The sequence below is a fragment of the Muscardinus avellanarius genome (genome assembly GCF_963383645.1).
Source record: "Muscardinus avellanarius genome assembly, chromosome: 3".
Lineage (NCBI taxonomy): Eukaryota > Metazoa > Chordata > Mammalia > Rodentia > Gliridae > Muscardinus > Muscardinus avellanarius.
The window spans coordinates 126,022,088-126,041,709 of NC_137788.1; the positions used below are offsets into that span (position 1 = coordinate 126,022,088).

General features: G+C 37.2%; 1 protein-coding gene across 1 annotated transcript in view; it reads right to left on the reverse strand.

Annotated features, from left to right (window-relative positions):
- Positions 1–1,351: 1,351 nt before the first annotated feature.
- Positions 1,352–19,622, reverse strand: part of ICE2 (interactor of little elongation complex ELL subunit 2) — a gene marked incomplete at both ends in the record, with an annotated part of 54,014 nt that continues 35,743 nt past the window's right edge. Inside the window, 5 exons of the mRNA XM_080692149.1 lie at positions 1,352–1,480; positions 6,231–6,489; positions 10,661–10,711; positions 12,134–12,218; positions 18,329–18,458. Of these exons, the coding sequence (XP_080548275.1) occupies positions 1,352–1,480; positions 6,231–6,489; positions 10,661–10,711; positions 12,134–12,218; positions 18,329–18,458 (654 nt within the window). The remainder of the gene's footprint in view (positions 1,481–6,230; positions 6,490–10,660; positions 10,712–12,133; positions 12,219–18,328; positions 18,459–19,622) is intronic.

Consider the following 19,622-nt stretch of genomic DNA (forward strand, 5'->3'; position numbering starts at 1 on the left):
TAATAATTACTTATTAATTTTTAAAAATATTTTATAACTAATGAAAAATCAAAATAAACCCTGATAATTTTTCTTTTGGACCTGGGAATTGAACCTGGGGCATTCTACCTCCAAGATACTCCCCAGCTCTTTTAATTTTTATTTTGAAACAAGGTTTCAGTAAGTTGCTGAGGGCCTCACAAAGGGGCTGAGACTGGCCTGGAACCTGTGATCATCTTGTCTCAGCCTCCCAAGTACTATGATTCTAGGAATGAGCTCCCATGCCCAGCTAAGATAAAAACTTTGAATTATTACTTATAAAACTTAAGACGATTTCTAGGTCTAATTTCTTACACTAACATAAAACATCCAAAAAATTCTCCAAACAAGGTCTTGAATTATAAAACTTGTATTTTACAAATGAAACATATTCTGATACTTTTAGTATAAATTAAAAAACAAGTTTACAAAAATTAAACAGGTCTGCCCCTTCTTAAACCCAAACTGGCTATAACACTGCTTGATTATATTGTTTTGCAAATTAGTCTGTGGTCCTGAAAAACTTAATCAGAATAGATGAGAGAAAAATAGCTTATGCTTTATACTGCATTAACAATTGTCAGCAAGCAATAAAATTATCTCCTGGTAAAGTGCTCATTTCTACTTTCAGCAGTACATTTCAATATTCAGTTGAAATTTGTACCAAGAAACAAAGTCATTCATTACCACACCTGTTATACCACAAAAGTTTTTTATTTTATTATTTCTTTAACAATTGATGGTTGCCTAACATGAAAATGTTAACTTACTGACTTTCCCGAAGCAGAAAATTATCTGTCTAAGCTTTTGATGTCTGCAATGGAATTTCAACAATTTTTCTTTAAAGACATTACCTTTTTAGTATAATCATCAACTTATAGTAGTATAAAAAACCATCAAAATGAGTAAAAAATAAGGTTTAAAAATGCTCATACTCATTTCTGACAGTGACAATATTTAATCTTTTGAGCCAATCTCAACAGACTGGCACTATAACTTAAATTATAAACATAACACATAATGATAAATGTAATTCCTAAGAAAGCAAATTATTTTTTGATATAAAGGTCTACTATAGAAACATTTTTCTTTCTTATTTCCCTGCCATGGTCATGTTAAACCATACCCTAGATTCTCTTCCAATTTCAAAAGTAAAGAGTATACTCCTCCATTTTAGTAAAAACATCCCTCCTCATAGCTGATACCTTTTTTCAAGGCACTGTAAAAGCTGCTGAAGGAAAAACGCTCCTCTTTTGAGCATGTTTCTTCCCAAACTTTTCAAAATTAAACAATAGCTGGTTTCTCTGAAATTTTATTTTCCATGGTATAGCCCTTAAGTTATTTTTCTCTTGTTTGGAGCTACTCCTTCATTTTCAGCCTGCTGAGCAGGCAAGCAGCTGCTTTTGGCTTCCACGGAAATTGGATTCTTGCGGCTGCGTGGAGGCAGTCTTGTTCCACCAACCTAAGACAGGAGGCAGGGAGCAGAAGAGCTTAATACATTTACAACACATCGACATACAGTCACTCTGTTATTTACAATACACGCTTAAAACTCAGGAGTGATTTTTGTAAATTTTTAATCCCAAGTCACCTGGCTATTCTAAATAAGTTTAATTCAACATAGTTTTAAAGTGCTAAACTTTCAAATAACAATCAGGGAAGAAGATTGACCATAGTAGAGGAGTAGGAAAGCCACTCTATGTTAAATTTGGAAGAGACTGAAACATTAAATTAGAAAATTAGAGGCCAGGCGTGATGTCGCACTCTTGTAATCCCAGTGCTTGGGAGGCTGGGACAGGAGGATCACACAGGTTCGAAGCCAGCCTCAGCTACTTAGCGAGGCTCTCAGCAACTTAGTGAGACCCTGTTTCCAGATAAAGTATAAAATAGGTCTGGGAGTGTAGCCCGGAGGTAGAAAGCCTCTGGGTTCTATCCCTAGTACCACAAAAAAAGGAAAATGATAGGCCTTTTGAGTAATATGCTTGCAATAACTACTATGGTCAAGAAAAAAATGAGAAATATGAAAGCAAGAAAAAGGAAATACATCTGGTCAGAGGTGATGAAGAAAGAGAAGAAATTATATGAATAAGAAAGGAAAGATAGTAAAACAAGAAAGAGAAGAAAATGGAGAAAGAGACAAATATAAGGAAAAAAGGAAGAAAAAAGAAAGAAGAACCGAAGTAGGAAAAATTGAGGGTCTAAGAGTGAAGAGCAAGAAATAAATAAGCAGCTGGGTGTGGTGGCGCACACTTGTAATCCCAGCATTTGGGAGACTGAGACCCGAGGATTGTGGTTCGCGGACAGCCCCAGCTACTTAGTGAGGCCCTCTGCAACTCAGTGAGACCCGGTTTCAAAATCAAGAATAAAAAATAGGGCAGGGTGCGTAGCTCAGAGGTCGAATGCCCCTGGGTCCCATCCCCAGACCCGCAAAAAAAAAAAAAAAAAAAAAGTAAATAAGCTGGAAGAGGAGTTCAGGCCGGGCGGAGCAAGCAAGGGCGCTGGGGACCTGCAGTCCCAGTGGGTCCTGCCTTCTCTCTGACTCACTCTGGCTCACACCGTGAGCAGGCCAAGAAGGTATATTCTTGGGATAGAATCCCTTGCTAATTGTGATCCTGCTAGAGGATGAGATCCATTGTCAGGGTAGGGCATTCTTTTTAAAGGGAATGGAGAAGGCCAGGCCTCACAGGGAAAGAGGAAAGCGTACAGCCTGGAGTCATTTCCACAGAACCTGCCCATCTGCCGGTTTCCCTAGCCCCTGCACCCTTGCTCCTTCCCATCCTGTTCAGTGAACCCCACACCTGGAGCCATGAGGGGGCTTTGTAATTCCAAGCTACGCTCTCATCTTCTCAGTCAGCTCTGCTGTAAGGGGTCACTGGCTCATAGTTCATAGTTTAAAACGACAGGATTAGAAAGGATGATCTGGAAGCCAGGCATGGTGGCACACTCTTGTAATCCCAGCATTTGGGAGGCTGAGACAGGAGGATTGCAGGTTTGCAGACAGTCCTAGCTACTTACTTAGGTGAGGCCGTTTGCAACTCAGTGAGATGTTTCAAAATAAAGAATAAAAAAATAGGGTTGGGGGTACAATGCCTCTGGATTCCATTCCCAGTACCCCCCCCCCCAAAAAAAAAAACAAAGACAAGCTGGAATAGAGATTTGAGATCAGACTGTCTGGATTTGAGGAATATCTATGCCATTCTGATGAGAAAAGTGCTGTTTTTAGATAACTATATTACTCTCCATTCAACCAGTATTCTTACAAAGGTATGCTTATCATACTAATTGCATGTACTACATCTTTGAGGAAAGCAAGCGTTTTTAAGATGTCTACTACAAGACTGTGTGTGTGTGTGTGTGTGTGTGTGTGTGTGTGTGTGTGTGTGTGTATTATAGAAGTTGTGTAGGAAAAATAAAAGACAGGAAGGTGGTATAATCCATACTATATGAAGGGCTAGACTGTAGGAAGGTGAGCTTTCCAAAAACTTTCCACTGGCTTTCAAAAATATATCCAACTATCCACTGGTTTTCTAATTATCTACTGTACTTAATACTACTGGGCTGTATAACCTGGTTCTGGAGAATCTCACTAAGCAGTTGTCCCTAGACTAAATGCATTAAATATCTTCAAAATGATTAATCAAAAGTGCTCAATGATATTAATTGGATTGTTAAAAATATACTTATTCTTGTTAAAAGTTGTTAAAATATATTTATTCTGCTGGGCGTGGTGGTGCACGCTTGTAATCCCTGCGCGTTGGGAGGCTGAGACAGGAGGATCGTGCAGGTTCGAAGCCAGCCATGTTGGCCTAAGAGACCCTGTTTCCAAAAATAAAAAAAGTATAAAATAGGTCTGGAGTGTAGCCCAGAGGTAGAAGGGCTTCCAGGAACCCCAAAACCACCAAAAAAAGAAATTAAAAAAAGAAAAAATATATATATATATTTATTTATTCTGTTAAAAGTATATTTATGTGGCCAAACCCTGAACATAATACAATTTCTCATCTTCTAAATAAATTACTCATATATCAGAGCAGCACCATAAAGTACTCAACATTTGTGTGTGTGTATGTGTGTGGTGTGTGTGTGCGTGCGCGCGGGGGGGGGTGGGGGGGACTGAACTCAGGGATCTTCTCCTTCCGAGCTATACCTCTGGCCCCTATTTTTATTTGAAACAAGGTCTCACTAGGGTGATGACAGTCTCTTGCTGAGGCTGTCCTCAAACCTACCACCCTCCTGTCTCAGCCTCCCAACTTAAAATTATTTTAGTGTTGCTGGGCGTGGTGGCACAAGCTTGTAATCCCCGCGCTTGGGAGGTGGAGACAGGAGGATCACGCTGGTTCGGAGCCAGCCTCACTGGCTTAAGAGACCCTGTTTCCAAATAAAAAATATATAAAATAGGTCTGGGAGTGTAGCCTGGATGTAGAAGGGCTTCCAAGAACCCCAGTACCACCAAAAAAAAAAAAAAAAAAAAAAAAAAAAAAATTATTTTAGTGTCAATCTATATCAATGAGGAAAGCTTCAGGATATTATACATTTCTTATAAGAAAACACCCTGCACAAACATGTTTTTCCTTCTATGTAAAGGTGTTCAGCGTCAAGGTATTAAGCCATTCATTTTCACTAAAAAGGAGCAAGACACCCTTGCACAGAGAATTATATGTTATAGTTGAGAAACTATAATCAGTGTTTCCAAATTAAAAGAAAAACATTCCTCTAGAAAGGGAAAAAATGTCAAAATAGTTCTTCTATTATTATTTTTAAGTTATTCAAAACAATTTTTTAGCCGGGCATGGTGGCGCAGGCTCGTAATCCCCGAACTTGGGAGGCGGAGACAAGAGGATCATGCAGGTTCAAAGCCAGCCGCACTGGCTTTGAGACCCCGTTTCCAAATAAAATATAAAATAGGTTTGGGAGTGTAGCCCGGAGGTAGAAGGGTTTCCAGGAATCCCAGTACCACCAAAAAAAAAAAAAAAAAAAAAAAAAAAAAAATCCTAAAAGGTTATAAAAATCACTAATGATGTTGGATGTAAACTAGAAAGTTAACAAAACTATAGATAACATAACTTAAAATGTTAACAATTAGCTTTCTTTATATTTTGCTTCTCTCAACTAGTCAACCACATTTATATATTTGTGGCCAAAGTTAACTAAGAATGTTCAAGGAGCTCAGTGTAGAATATTTGCTTAGCATGTATAAGGCACCAATAAATAAAACACAAACATATACATGCATACATACATAAAAAAGACTCTCTAAACAATCTTTTCATGGTAAATTATAAAAAAACAAGTCCCCAGTAGTTGCAGTCCAGCTATTTCTCAAGGAAACCTGAGGATATTTACAGATGAATTCAGAGTAATATGGAAAGGAAAAAACAAGCATTCAAAGCGTACATGGGTGACAGATGCTCTGGGCTAACCATGCTGAGAAGGTTATTGAACCCAGACAGTAATTTTGATTAAAAGGTTTTGGCCCCAGGGAAGGAAAATATACTAGGTTTTTGTTTCCTGAACATTCATTTGTTGACAATTTTTCCTACAACTAAATTCAAATTGGAACTTCTTACATGATATAGAGAATGACTGACATGGTAGAAAATATATTTAGCCATGGCTTTACAAGTTTTAGATAAAAAAGTGTATTTAACTGGCATTTCTGGGAAGGATTTTATAAAAAGAGTAACTTTAATTATAACTTGATAAATAATTTAGTTAAAAAATACTTAGTAAAACACAATTTAACCTTATTAATACTTTAACAGGATACTATATTCACTAATTACCAATACTTGCCTTTTAACTTTTCCATATCCCACTAATCAATTTTCAATTATATAAAAACTTTATTTATGTATTCTGCAAATTACCTCAAATACTGAATGAAATGGAAGTGTATACATGAACAAAAGTTACAAAGATACAACTTTGCTTTTAACAGGAACATAGGGATGCCTTCCTTACTCATGGGCCCAGGGAATAAGCTAACAGAATTTTATGTAGTTTACTTATAAACCTTACAAAAATAGGAAATTCCATCAACAAAAAGACTGAACTAGATAGAACATACAACTTTATTTACCCTTCCTATAGATACCGGTTTTAGGACGGTGCTGGGATTAATGTGGTAAATGTGGACATCAGGCTGAAATACAATGAGAGAAACAGTATTAATCAACAACTTGGTGGAACATTTCATTTCAAACAGGCCTTACCTTCTGTGGTATTGCAGGACCCAGTGATTTCGGTGGAAAAGTACAAGGTATCCGTCCGTGATGGACATGATATGGCAACAGGAGGCTGGGATCTAACGGGACCCAAGGAACTGAGAGACTGGAAGGTACACCAGGAAGGTCGCAGTGCGTTTTGTGTAAGTTGTATGCTGTCCTAGTAACTTTTCCATCAGAGGTTTTGTAGATCAGGAGTGAAGAATCTTCTGCTGCATGAGACAGTAAGTAGGAACCTTCCTGCAAGCTAAATATACACATTGAAAGTTCACTAGCTCACTGCGTCAATTCAACAGCACTTTCTTAATCATGATTAATAAAACTGAAAACAATTACAAAAATAGTACTACCTCCAAAAATGCTTTTATGACCAATTTAAGTAAAGACAAGATTTAAAAAATCTTTCAAACTATTTTCATGCCCTTTGGGCAACTGATTTTGACTTTCGTTTCAAAGTTCAGAATATATAGACATTTTCTTTTTACTTTTATCAGTCAATTTATAAATTTCCAATCACTTAAAGGAAAAACAAAGTCTGCCTAATTCTTTAAGGAGAATAGATATTTTCACCAAAAAACATTGCTGCAACATTTTCATTCACTCAACATCGCACCTACATTGTGGCTAATAAAAGATAGGTAAACAGATACAAAAATGAATGTGACATGTTCACTACATCCAGTACTTTAAAATAAAGTGGCAAAGGCGAGTGTGGTGGCACACTTCTGTAATCCCAGTATTTGGGAGGCTGAGTCAGGAGAACTGCAGGTTTGAGAACAGCCTCAGCAACCTAGAGAGACCCTGATTTAACAAAAAAAGAAAAAGGGCTGGGGGTGCAGCTCAGCAGTAGAATGCCCTTGGGTTTAATCCCTAGTACCAATCACTAAAGTGGCAGAAAGAGTCAACAGAACAAGATATAGCATGAGGTAATTTTTATTCTGAGGATGATAACAGTAATGATGGCAGCTAATAAGTACTGAATATTTATCATGAGCTAACTAATGTTTTACTATTTCACATCTTCTCATTAAATCCTCCACAACAAACCTTCAAGGCATAATATTAATTATTAACTCAATATTGGAGATAAATCAACACCTTAGAGATGAGAAGCAATTTGCTCAAAGTTCTGAGTGTACTAGGGCTTGGATGTAAGCTGAGGAGTCAAATGCAAAGGCCCTACCCTTAGTCAGATCCTCTATGTCACAATATTCAGTTACATCAAACATCCAATCCACATTTTTCTTTCCTTCTTAGAAAGTGTTAAAGGATTCTATATATCACCATGAAGAGCTAAAGAAATACAATTAATATACCATGCCTTCTTTGGATTACACACTCCTCTGGATTAAAGGGGCAAAGGAGAACTATTTTTCCTCACATTAAAAACAAAGATTAATCACACATTAGTTATATAGGTTTGCCTACAAAGCTATATGTTATATTTTCATTATCTTTTTAAACCAAAAAGTAATGGATGTTGACAAAGTCAGTCCTGTTAATTATTCTCCTTTGAGGTATTTTTTCTCCCAATCACTTTTATATAAGGAAATGAATAATAACTAATTTGGTAATAGGAATAAATAACATTCCAAAGATTGAGCTTTTTATCAATGGAAATCATATATCTTAACTACCTTCACTAAATGTGAAGAAAGTTATGTTTTACAGAAGAATGAATATATATATATATATATATATATATATATATATATATATATATATATTATGGGTCTGGGGATGGAACCCAGGGGCATTTGACCTCTGAGCTACACCCCTTGCCCTATTTTTTATTTTGAAACTGGGTCTGAGTTGCAGAGGGCCTCACTAAGTAGCTGAGGCTGTCCGCGAACCGCTATCCTCGTGTCTCAGCTGCCCGAATGCTGGGATTACAAGTGTGCGCCACCATGCCCAGCTTATTTAATTTTGAAAAAGGGTCTCACTGAGTTGCAGAGGGCCTCACTAAGTAGCTCAGGCTGTCTGCGAACCATGATCCTTCAGTCTCAGTCTCCCGAATGCTGGGATTATAAGCGTGCTCCACCATGCTTGGGTATGATTATATTTTTTGAGATGGGGTCTCACTATGCCACCCAGGCTAGTTTTCTGTTGTCATCGTTGTTTGTTTTTTGGTACTGGAATTTGAACCCAGAGACATTCTATCTCTGAGCTACCCTCCAAGCCTTATTTTATTTTGAAATTGGGTCTCACTAAGTGCAAACAGTGCTAGGCTGCTGAAGCTGATCTCAAACCTTTGATCCTCCTGTCTCAGCTTTCCAAGTACTGGGATTATAGGCATGCACCACCACGCCTGGCTTCAAGCTAGTTTTAAACTTTTAGGCTCTAGTGATTGTCCTAACTCAACCTCTCAAGTAGCTAGTACTAGAGTCATGTGCCACTCTGCCTGGTTCCAGAGGAATGTATTTAATTTACAGAGAAAAGACTCCAAGGATAAGTATTTTAGATAAAGATAAGATTTGCATTTTTCATACAAATGCAATGAATATGAATAGATACAAACTCTGGTAGACAGGATACTGGTCTAAAAATGTTTATGAGCCAACCTTGGAACCTGCAAATGTTAGGTTACATGGTGAAGGGGAATTATGGTAGCAGATGGAATTAAGTTTGCTATTTATTTATTTTATTTTATTTTATTTTATTGCAGTACTAGAAATAGAACCCTGAAACTTTCTACCTCTGAGCTACATCTCCAGCCCCATATTTTATTCTTTATTTTGAAACAGGATCTCGCTGAGTTGCAATGGACCTCACTAAGTAGCTGAGGTTGGCTGCAAACCACGATCCTCCTGTTTCAGCCTCCCAAATGCTGGGATTATAAGTGTATGTCATCACACATGGCTGTTATTCATTTTAAAATGGTCAGATTTTCCTGGATTAAGTCTTAAAATGTGTGAGAGGGAGGCAGAAGAGACTTATAGGGAGATGTAGCTGTAATAGAGGTCTAGTGATTTGATTTGTAAATTCAACTTGCATGTGTAACTGTGAAGATAGGGAAGGGACCTGTAAGCAAAGGAACACAAGTGGCTGGCCTCTAGAAGACACAAAAAGCAAGGAAGCAGATCCTGCCTGGAGCCCAGGAAGGATGCAGCCCTGCCAATACCCTCATTTTAATCCAGTGAGACCTGCTAGATGTCAAGGTCCACAGAGCTGAAAAATGACAAATCTGTGGCATTTTACAATACTAACTGTGTGACAATTCGTTAGAGCTATGGTAGAAAGCTCATAAACAGGCTGGGGATAAAGCACAGTGATAGCAATTGCCTAGCACCAATGAGGCTCTGGGTTCAAGTACCACGAGGGAAAGGAGGGAGGAAAGGAGGGAGAGAGAAAAACTAATATACAAATGAAGATATTGATTATATATATATCGTCACAAAATCTCAAAACTAAAGAATATTTAGGAAATTATTGTATTGACATCATTATTTTACAAATGAGAAAGTTGGCATCTAGTTGTATAAGTGGATAGTTAGAACTTGAACTTGGAAATTTTGATTTGGAGTTCAGACTTCTGAATTGTTTTCTAGTTTATCATTAGGTAAGGGCATAACAGAAGGAATGTAAATCTATACAGTGTGAAAGTTGATGATGTGGAGAACTCATAGTCTAAAATTTGGCACAGACCTACTAACTTTTGGTTAGGAGGTCTATGCTGCTTCTTTATCCTTAATGAAACAGTGTAACTGTTGTAGCTGAATACCAGCCATTCACAATGAAGCTCACATTCTGATGTGAGAACCTATGAATACATTACCTTTAGTGGCTTTGCAAATATGGCTAGGCTATGGATTCTGAGATGAGGAGATTATCATGGATTATCTGGGCAGATTAGCGATTCTGAGATGAAGAGATTATCATGGATTATCTGGGTAGGCCCAAAGTAATCACAAGAGTCCTTACAGGAAGTAGCCAGAGGAAAAAAACTATTATACTAAAGAAAAAAGATGTATGACCTGGATACAGACATTCCAGCTGCAAGTCAAGGAGCAGAGCTGGGTACTAGAAACTGAATAATCCTTCCCATAGAGCCTCCTGAAGGGACTGGCCCTGCCGATACCTTGCCTTTAGCATAGTGAAACTGATTTGGATTTCTAACATCTAGAATTATGAGGAGACAATAAATTTGTATTACTTTAAGTCACTAAACTACTTGGAATTTGTTATACAGGCAACAGGAAACTAATACAATAGCTTTATAGAAAAATATATATGTAAACCCAGAGCCAGAACCAACACGCTATCTTTTTACTTATATTTCTACAATTACAACTTTTACAAAGTAATTCTTGTATTTTAGCTTTTTCTATCTAGCCCCAACAATGTATTTTCAAAATTTCTAAAAATATTCATCTAAAAATATCAGACATATCAATGCAAAATGTACAAAAAATACTTACCTACTTAATTTCTTTAGAATGTGCTGGAGGATGTTAAATAAACTTGAAATTCTATCAAACAGAAAAAAAAAATCATGTACAGTTAAATAAAAAAACTTAACTCAGCAATAATAGCTCCTCAGGAAAAGAAGAACCCTCAATAACAGAACAGCAGATGAGATAATATTAAACACAGAATACTAAACTTCATAATTGGATGAAATAATGACATATACATAATTTTTGCCATTTATTTGTTTCCTTTAACAATCATAAAGTATTTGGCTATTTGTTAGAGCAGCTGTAAAGAGATCACTATTGTATATTAAAATTATATGCTTTAAAATATAGAAGAGCCTGCCTTTCAGAGGTGGTGGTAAATTAATTCCCCCCAAAACTGATGGGCACTTATTTAAAGGCCTGATAATAGAGACAACACTGATTGTGGACAGGATAGCTAAAGGAAGATGGAATTAATTATTCTAAAGATTTTTTTTTTTTTTTTTTTGCAGGTCTGGGAATGTAACCCAGGGGCATTTGACCTCCCAGCTATACCCTCTGTCCTATTTTTTATTCTTTATTTTTAAACAGGGTCTCAATGAGTTGCAGAGGACCTCACTAAGTAGCTGCTGAGCTGTCCTCAAACAGCGATCCTCCTATCTCAGCCTCCTGAATGCTGAGATTGCAAGCCTGCACCATCGCATCCGGCTTTATTTCTCTTCTTAAATAATGATTTTCATTGAGGGAAGAGAGGCAGAGGATGAATAGGGTATGAAAAGATTTACTATACACATGAGTGCATAGAAACAAATAAAAAAGAAAGTGTACAGAGCCAGGCATGGTGGTGCACGCTTGTAATCCCCGTTCTTGGGAGGCTGAGAGAGGAGGATCGCGCAGGTTTGAAGCCAGCCTCAGCTACTTAGTGAGGCTCTCAGCAACTTAGTGAGATCCTGTTTCCAAATAAAGTATAAAATAGGTCTGGGAATGTAGCCAGCGGGTAGGAAAGTCCCTGGGTTCCATCCCTAGTACCCCCCCCCCCACACACAAAGTGTATAGCAAAGTGTCTAGGTTTTCCATACACATAAGAAAGGTTTTCTATATACATAAGTACAATAAATTCACTTCCCAAGAAAAGCAATTCTAATAAATAGAAGTACAAGTAGGACAAGCAAACTTTTACAAGTTGGGATGTCTAAGTGAGCATGTATCCTGAGAGCTAGAAGGGCCTGACTCTCCCTTCCCAGTAGTTTGCTCCCTCTGCACTTAAGACGTCCACCCTCTGGCCCAGCCTCCTTTGTCTAGGTGGGAAGACCGGTGCTACTGGCACTGTATGTAATTGAGATGAAAATGACTAAAATGGATAGATCACGCGGGCCAGGTGACGCGGCAATAATCAAAAGTCCTGAAAATTAATTTAAATATAGTCAATATTTAAAGATAAAGCAATCATTTTAAATAGTTTTTGCAATTCTACTAGAAAGTAAATTTTCTTACTTTAGTGCTGAAATTTTCTCTTTTAATTCTTCTGAGGTAATTTCTTCTAGCAGGAAAAGCTTTGAAGTAAATGCATCAATATGCCCTAAAATAAAATATCAAACTTAAAAAGAAGAGCAATTTTCATATTTAAAAAACAAAAAAGCCCAACAAGTTATGCAGTCTCCTTAGAGTTTTTTTATAAAAATTTAATGACTATATAGAATTTTACATTTAAAAGAAGAAATGTATATTTCATTAAGTCTATGAAGAAAAGCTATATTTTAAAATGACATAAAATTCAAACTTTCACAAAAATGTATTCATTCTAAAATATTTGCTGAATATAAAAAAGTTCACACTTGTTCAGACATATAAAATATTATCCAAGCCTAAAATTTAAGAATAACAAATGTTTAAATATTGGTATTTCCAGTTCTTTTAAAGTTGCTTTTTATGGCTTTAAAAAAAAAACACTATGCATCCATTATCAAAGTAAGTACTTACAAATTAAATTTATAGACTGGGCATACTCAATATATCTTAAGATAAAAATAAGATTATTAAAATATGCTTATTTTAAAGCACACCATTAAATTTCCCATAGTTAAAGCAGATTTAAGCAGTCTGATGAAATCTTTTTATTTGATGCACTGTAATTATACACATAGTGAAGTTCAGAGTGATAAATACATACATGCACACAGCTTTCTGTCTTTTTTTTTTTTTTTTTTTTCAGTACTGGGAATTGAACCCAGGGCCTTAGAGATGCTAAGCAAGTGCTCTACCACTGTGCTATATTTCCAGCCCTTTTTATTTTGAAATGAAGTCTGGCTAAATTGCCTAAGCAAGCCTCAAAATTATGATCCTCTTGCTTCAGCTTTCTGAGTGGCTGGGATTACAAGCCTGCACCACCACACTCAAAAAGTCATACTTTTTTGCAAACATGATGAAAATCTAGAACTTCAAAAAACAAAACAGAATGTTCTCAAAATCATTCTTCTATTTTAAAAAGTAATGTGTATATATTTCTTTTGGGGGGGATACTGGGGATTGACACCATGGGCATTTTATCTCCAAGCTTATAATCCCAGCCCTTTTTTATTTTTATGTTTTTTTCTTTTTGAAACAGGGTCTTGTTATGTTGCTGAGATTGTCCTCAAACCTGCAATCCTAATACTCATCCTAATACTGGGATTACAAGCACACACCACCAAGCCTAGCTGTAATGTGTACATTATAAAACAAAACAGGTTGAGACACAAAACAGAGGCATTGTAGTATACCGAAAAAGAGCAATGCAAAAGTAATCCTGAGTCAAATGTTATACAGAAAAGTCAGAATAAAAGTCATGCTATTATACTATGGTAAAAAAAAAAAAAAAATCACTTAGCACCAAAGGAACATTCACCAGGGCTGAGGAGCACAGTTCTGGGTTTACTTTTTTTGTGTGTGTGTGGTACTCGAGGGTAGAACCCAAGGGCTTTCTACCTCCGGGCTATGCTATACCCTCAGCCCTATTTTATAATTTATTTGGAAAGAGGGTCTCACTAAGTTGCTGAGAGCCTCACTGAGTAGCTGAGGCTGGCTTGGAAACTGTGTGATCATCCTCTCTCAGCCTCCCAAGTACTAGGATTACAAGTGTGCGCCACCCCGCCTGGCTGGATTTACTTTTTTAACTCTAAAAGTTGGTTGTCAAAACAAATTACCAGGCAAGGTATTACCAATCATTGAGACCAAAAAAAAAAAAAAAATGCATACATCTCATTTTTAAATCCAGGCCACTTTATTTTCAGTTATTTTATTCTCAGAGAATTTAATGAGAAGCATTTTTACCAGATGCCTTCCTTTCAAGACAACAAACCCATTGTTCCCATACCCACTTGATATTTCTTATGCCAAGTTTTGGGTTCACCTCTGCAATTTCTAACATTCAATATAGTGTGATATTCATTACACAGTGACATTTCTAATAACAAAGTTATAAACTTTAATGGTTTAATAATCATAGGGAGAAGATAACAAGTACACTATTGTATTTTTAGATACTTACTAAATAAGCCTTTGAGGAGACAATATGGTATAGCTGTGTCAAAGTTAGAAGGCAATGCATTATATAGCATAAGTAAAGCCTTTGTACATCATACATTCATGTATACATGTAGGCAGTACTTGCTTTGCATTCCGAGTACAACCATGAAAATGATCACAAAGGCTGAAATCATGCGAGCAGTGGTAATAATCAATGGGAAAAGTTATAATTATTCCACAATCTTTTTTTAGTTAAAACATTATAAATTCTTCATTAGATATAAATGTATAAGGAAATGAGACAGTAAAATATTTACTTAACACAATGTAATTCAAAACATTAAAAACAGAATTTTAAAATTTTGAATAAAAAAATAGGGCTGGAAGTATAGCTCAGAGGGAGACTGTCCCTGGGTTCCATCCCCAATACCGCAAAAAATAAATAAAAAGAAAGAAAAAAATTTTGAAACTTTATCAAAGTTTCAACAGTGCTTTTTGCCTTCTTATACAGTTCCTGAGAGGAATCAAGCACCTTTCCTATGCCATGGTGAACTCTAAGTTAGGCTCACCTTCCAGCACTTTATCCTCTAGGCCTTCTAAGTCATGACACATCTCTAGGAGTTCCTTTAAAATAAAATCGTATGCTAATGTCCCTTCTTTATTTTTCACTTCACAACCATTTTGCTCATTTAAGTCAACAGGGTAGTTTCACTCCCTCTGTCAGCACATCTAGAGTTTCTTGAACAGAGGGAATGTTAAATATTCCTATTGTACAATCTGCTATTTTTTTTTCTGTGATTTCATCTAAGTTTGATTCAAAATTTATTTCCAGTAGTATTCTTGTTTCTTAGATTTATGTTACTGTTCCTGGCCAATTGTTCCTTATACCTCACATGCATACCAAGGACTGAACTTAGGGGCATTCTACCTCCTAGTAACATTCCTAGCCCTTTTTAAAATTTTTTTATTTTGAGACAGAGTTTTGCTAAGTTGCCCAGGCTAGCCTTGACTCAGTCTCAGTCTCCTGAGTAGCTGGATTACAGGTATATTCAATTACCTCTTTTGATTGTCTACTGTTATAAAATATCACATGGGCTTATCACTGGACAACAAGGAAGCAACACAACTGCAATGCTTTACTTTCTGTACATGAACCCAGTAGAGGTCCACAGTCACCAGTCAGACAGACTTTGAAAGAAGTAACATGATTGGCCACTGACCAGAATGTGCATCTGTTATTTATGCAGTGATCAGTGGACTGAAGAACCAGCAGTGAAGTCTGTATGCAATTACTATTAATATACTTTCATGACTGAAATTTGTGCTTAGAAGAATGTGCAAAAGTAAGAGCTGCCTGTGTGTCAACCCTAGAGCACGGCTAGGTACTGTAGGACTGCAGGCAGGAACAGAGGTTGTGATGGGGCTACTTGGAAAATTTTCTCAAAGGAGTAAAAAAAATTTTATGAGGAGCGACAAGAAAAAAAGAACAATTGCAATCTAGGGAATGAGGGAAACATGTTTATAATAAAGCAAACAGATAAAAAATTAAGTGCATATATTCTACCTAAAAAGAGACCAGGAGTTACAGAGTGGTCCTCTGAATATGATCCATGGATAAGGAGCACTGGCACAACCTCAGAATATTTATTTATTTATTTATTTATTTATTTATTTATTTATTTATTTATTGTGGTACTGGGGTGAAACCCAGAGGCCTTCTACCTTCGGGGTATACTCCCAGACCTATTTTATATTTTTATTTGAAACAGGGTCTCACTAAGTTGCTGAGAGCCTCACTAAGTAGCTGAGGCTGGCTTCGAACCTGTGCGATCCTCCTGTCTCAGCCTCCCAAGCGCGGGGATTACAAGCATGCGCCACCACGCCCGGCTTCAACCTCAGAATATTTTTAAAATGCAAAGTCCTAGTCCTCAATCCAGACCTATTAAGTCAGATTCTTTAGGAATGATGCTTACAATCTCGATTTTGACAAGCTCTAAAAGTGATTTTATAAAAACAGATTTTTAAAATTAAGAGTACTATAACAATTAAAAAATACCCCCAAACTCAAGATTTACAAATACTTTTAAAATAGTGCTTTGTACTTCCAGGGCTGGGCATAGTGGCACATGCCTGCAATTCCAGTACTTGGGAGGCTGAGACAGGAGGAATGCAAGTTCGAGGCCAGCCTGGAAGCCTTATAAGAACCTATTTCAAGCCGGGCATGGTGCACATGCTTGTAATCTCAGTACTTGGGAGGCTGAGACAGGAGGATCACGGTTTTCAGACAGCCTCAGCTACTTAGGCCCTTTGCAACTCACTGAGAACCTGTTTCAAAATAAGGAATAAAAAAAATATCGCTTGGAGGTACAGTGCCCCTGAGTTAGTTCCATCCCCAATACCACCCAAAGGGAAAAAAAGAACCTGTTTCAAAATAAAAAAGTGGCTGAGGGTGTAGTTCAGAGGCACCCCCATCAGTGGGTTCAATACCCAGTATGACATACGTACAAGAGTGCTCCCAAGTCGGAGATATACCTCAGCTGTAGGCACTTGCCTAGCACATGCAGGCCCTGGGTTCTATCCCCCTCTACCTCCTGCCATACACCAAGACCAAAAATACTCCCATATACACATAGCCATGTCAGAAACAAAATCAAACAAAACAAAAATCCCATAACCATACAACACATGTTTTTCTACCAGCTGTAACAGAAAACAAATACATTATCCCACCCCATTAAACTGAATAGCCAATAGCCAGGCGTGGTGGCACATGCTTAGAATCACAGTACTTGGGAGTCTGAGGCAGGAGGATTGCAGATTCAAGAATAACTTCAACAAGTAGTGACATTCACATCAACCTAGTGAGACCCTGTTACAAAATAAAAATAAAACAGGGCTGGGGCGTAGCTTAGAGGTAGAATGACCCTGGGTTCCATCCCCAGCAAAACACACCCACACACAGTTCATAAGTGAATAAAATTCACTGAGGATAACCAGAAATAGGACAATAATTACTTAGAATTGTTAGAAATATTTCATTCATTCATTTTTTGTGGTACTAAGGACTGAATCCAGAGATATTCTACCTCTGAGCCACACCCCTAAGCCTATTTTTTTTTTTAAATTTTGAAACAAGGTCTTACTAGGTTGATGAAAGTTGTTGAGGCTGTCCTCAAACCTGCGATCATCCTGTCTCAACTCAGCCTCCCAAGTACTAGGACTATAGTCTTGTCCCACCAAGCTTGTTAAAAAACACGTCCTTGTTTTTAGTTAATTATGTTGCAGGAAAACTAGGGCCCAGAAGATAAGAGACAGTGGCTGGAGATAGGGAAGGAGGTTTCTTATTCACTAGTGAAGGCTCAGCACACAGAGCTTCAGGTTTGAGCCCCAAATACTGAACGTACAAGCTCTTTAATACATTTGGTTGCCTAATGTTGGGAGGGAAGAAGTAGGTCTAAGATATGTGTTTCCTAGTATAAGCATGATGACAGAAATGAACCAAACAACTAGTCATTGCATAATTTTAATTTTTTTCATTACTGATGTGTGGGGAACCCCGGGCTGTCTAGGGTGACTCTGCTTTGTTTATGTCTGAGGGAGACTGTGCTGTTTTATCTCCCAAACTGCCTACGTATTAACATCTAAAGGGAGACTATGAAGAAATTTTATTCTTTTCATTTTGCTTTTAGACAGGAGTAGTTTTAAGGACAAAGCTGGAGTTATACTGCCTCAATTATACTGTTAAATAAAAATTATGCCGGGCGTGGTGGCGCACGCTTGTAATCCCCGCACTTGGGAGGCGGAGACAGGAGGATCGCGCAGGTTCGAAGCCAGCTGTGCTGGCGTAAGAGACCCTGTTTCAAAAATATAAAATAGGTCTGGGAGTGTAGCCCAGAGGAAGAAGAGCTTCCAGGAACCCCAGTACCACCAAAAAAAAAAAAAAAAAAAATTTAGGCTGACACTTATGTACAACTAAACAGATATGGAATAAAAGGCTACAACAAAATATTTCATATCAGTAACTCTACTTTGCAAGTTAAATCTGAAGTAGAAATGGGGGTAAAATAAAAGGAATGTTAATCAGAAAATTGAAAACAAAAAATTACAGAATTGGAGTATTTACAATTAAATTTAAACATAAATACAAGAGAATTAAAAGAGAACAAACACTACTGAATAGCTTACCAACATAAAACGAGCAGTTGGAATGCAATAAACTTTCAGTCCATAAGCGACAAAGTTCACTTTCAGTCAGAGCTTCGACTCCATAACAAGCTTGATATTCTACTTTTGGTAGTACATAAACTGGAAATTGCTGCAACATAAGATTATACAAAGCCTTATTAGTTAATATTAGTAGCAAATACATTTTCCTACATAGCTTTGTAGCTTTAAAAATGCTTCCAAAGCTGGGCGTGGTGGCACACGTTTGTAATCCCCACACTTGGGAGACTGAGACAGGAGGATCGTGCAGGTTCGAAGCCAGCCTATGCTGGCTTAAGAGGCCCTGTTTCCAAATTTAAAAAAATATAAAATAGGTCTGGAAGTGTAGCCCGGAGGTAGAAGGCCCCTGGGTTCCACCCCCAGTACCACATACACAATAAAATAAAATAAAATAAAATAAAATAAAATAAAATAAAATAGCTTCCAGGTAATCTTATCATTTACTATAGGGTAGGATTCAGGCAGGAGGTGGATGCATAAAGGGGACCCCTCACCACTACCCCCATCCCCAGTGTAAATCCACACACCTCCCTGAATATGCACACATTTTGCTTCAGAAACTATGATCGACAGAATCTATGGAACTTAGCCTATAATACATAATTGACCAAAGATTCAAAGCTTTATGCTGGGAAGCAAAGACTATTATATATACTGATAATTTTCACAAGGATTGAAAAGGTAAGAAATTGTTGCCCCTATAAGCATAAAATGATATACATCATCTCTGGGTCAAATACTCTGAAAGTAGCTTATTTTTATCCTATGGATGAATGAGCATTAATAACCACATTAACACCTATGGATGCCCTTATCTTCATTAATATAAAAGGCTTTATTCTAGACACTGAGTATCTAACAAATTAACCGTTTAGGTGACTAGATTAAGAAAAATGACTCTCTTGGTGGCTTAAAGGAGGATTTGTAAAAATTTTTTACACACATTTGTAGAATAATATAATAGTCATATTCATTGTCCTCATGTCATCTCAGCTTTTTCTTTGGTGCTGGGGATGGAACCCAGGGCCTCAAGTATATAGGCAAGCACCCCGCCACCAAGATGTACCCACAGGAATTCGACTCTTAGCAGAACTCTATTTCCAGCTGCAGAAGAAGAAACACTTACTGTAAGGCACTTACTCAAAGTGATATGGCTAGTGGGCACTGTTGAAACTATACTAAGAGACTGCATTTATGGACATATTAAAAAATATTTCACCAATGTTTCTGAATTTCTGACTTTTATGAAGTGGCT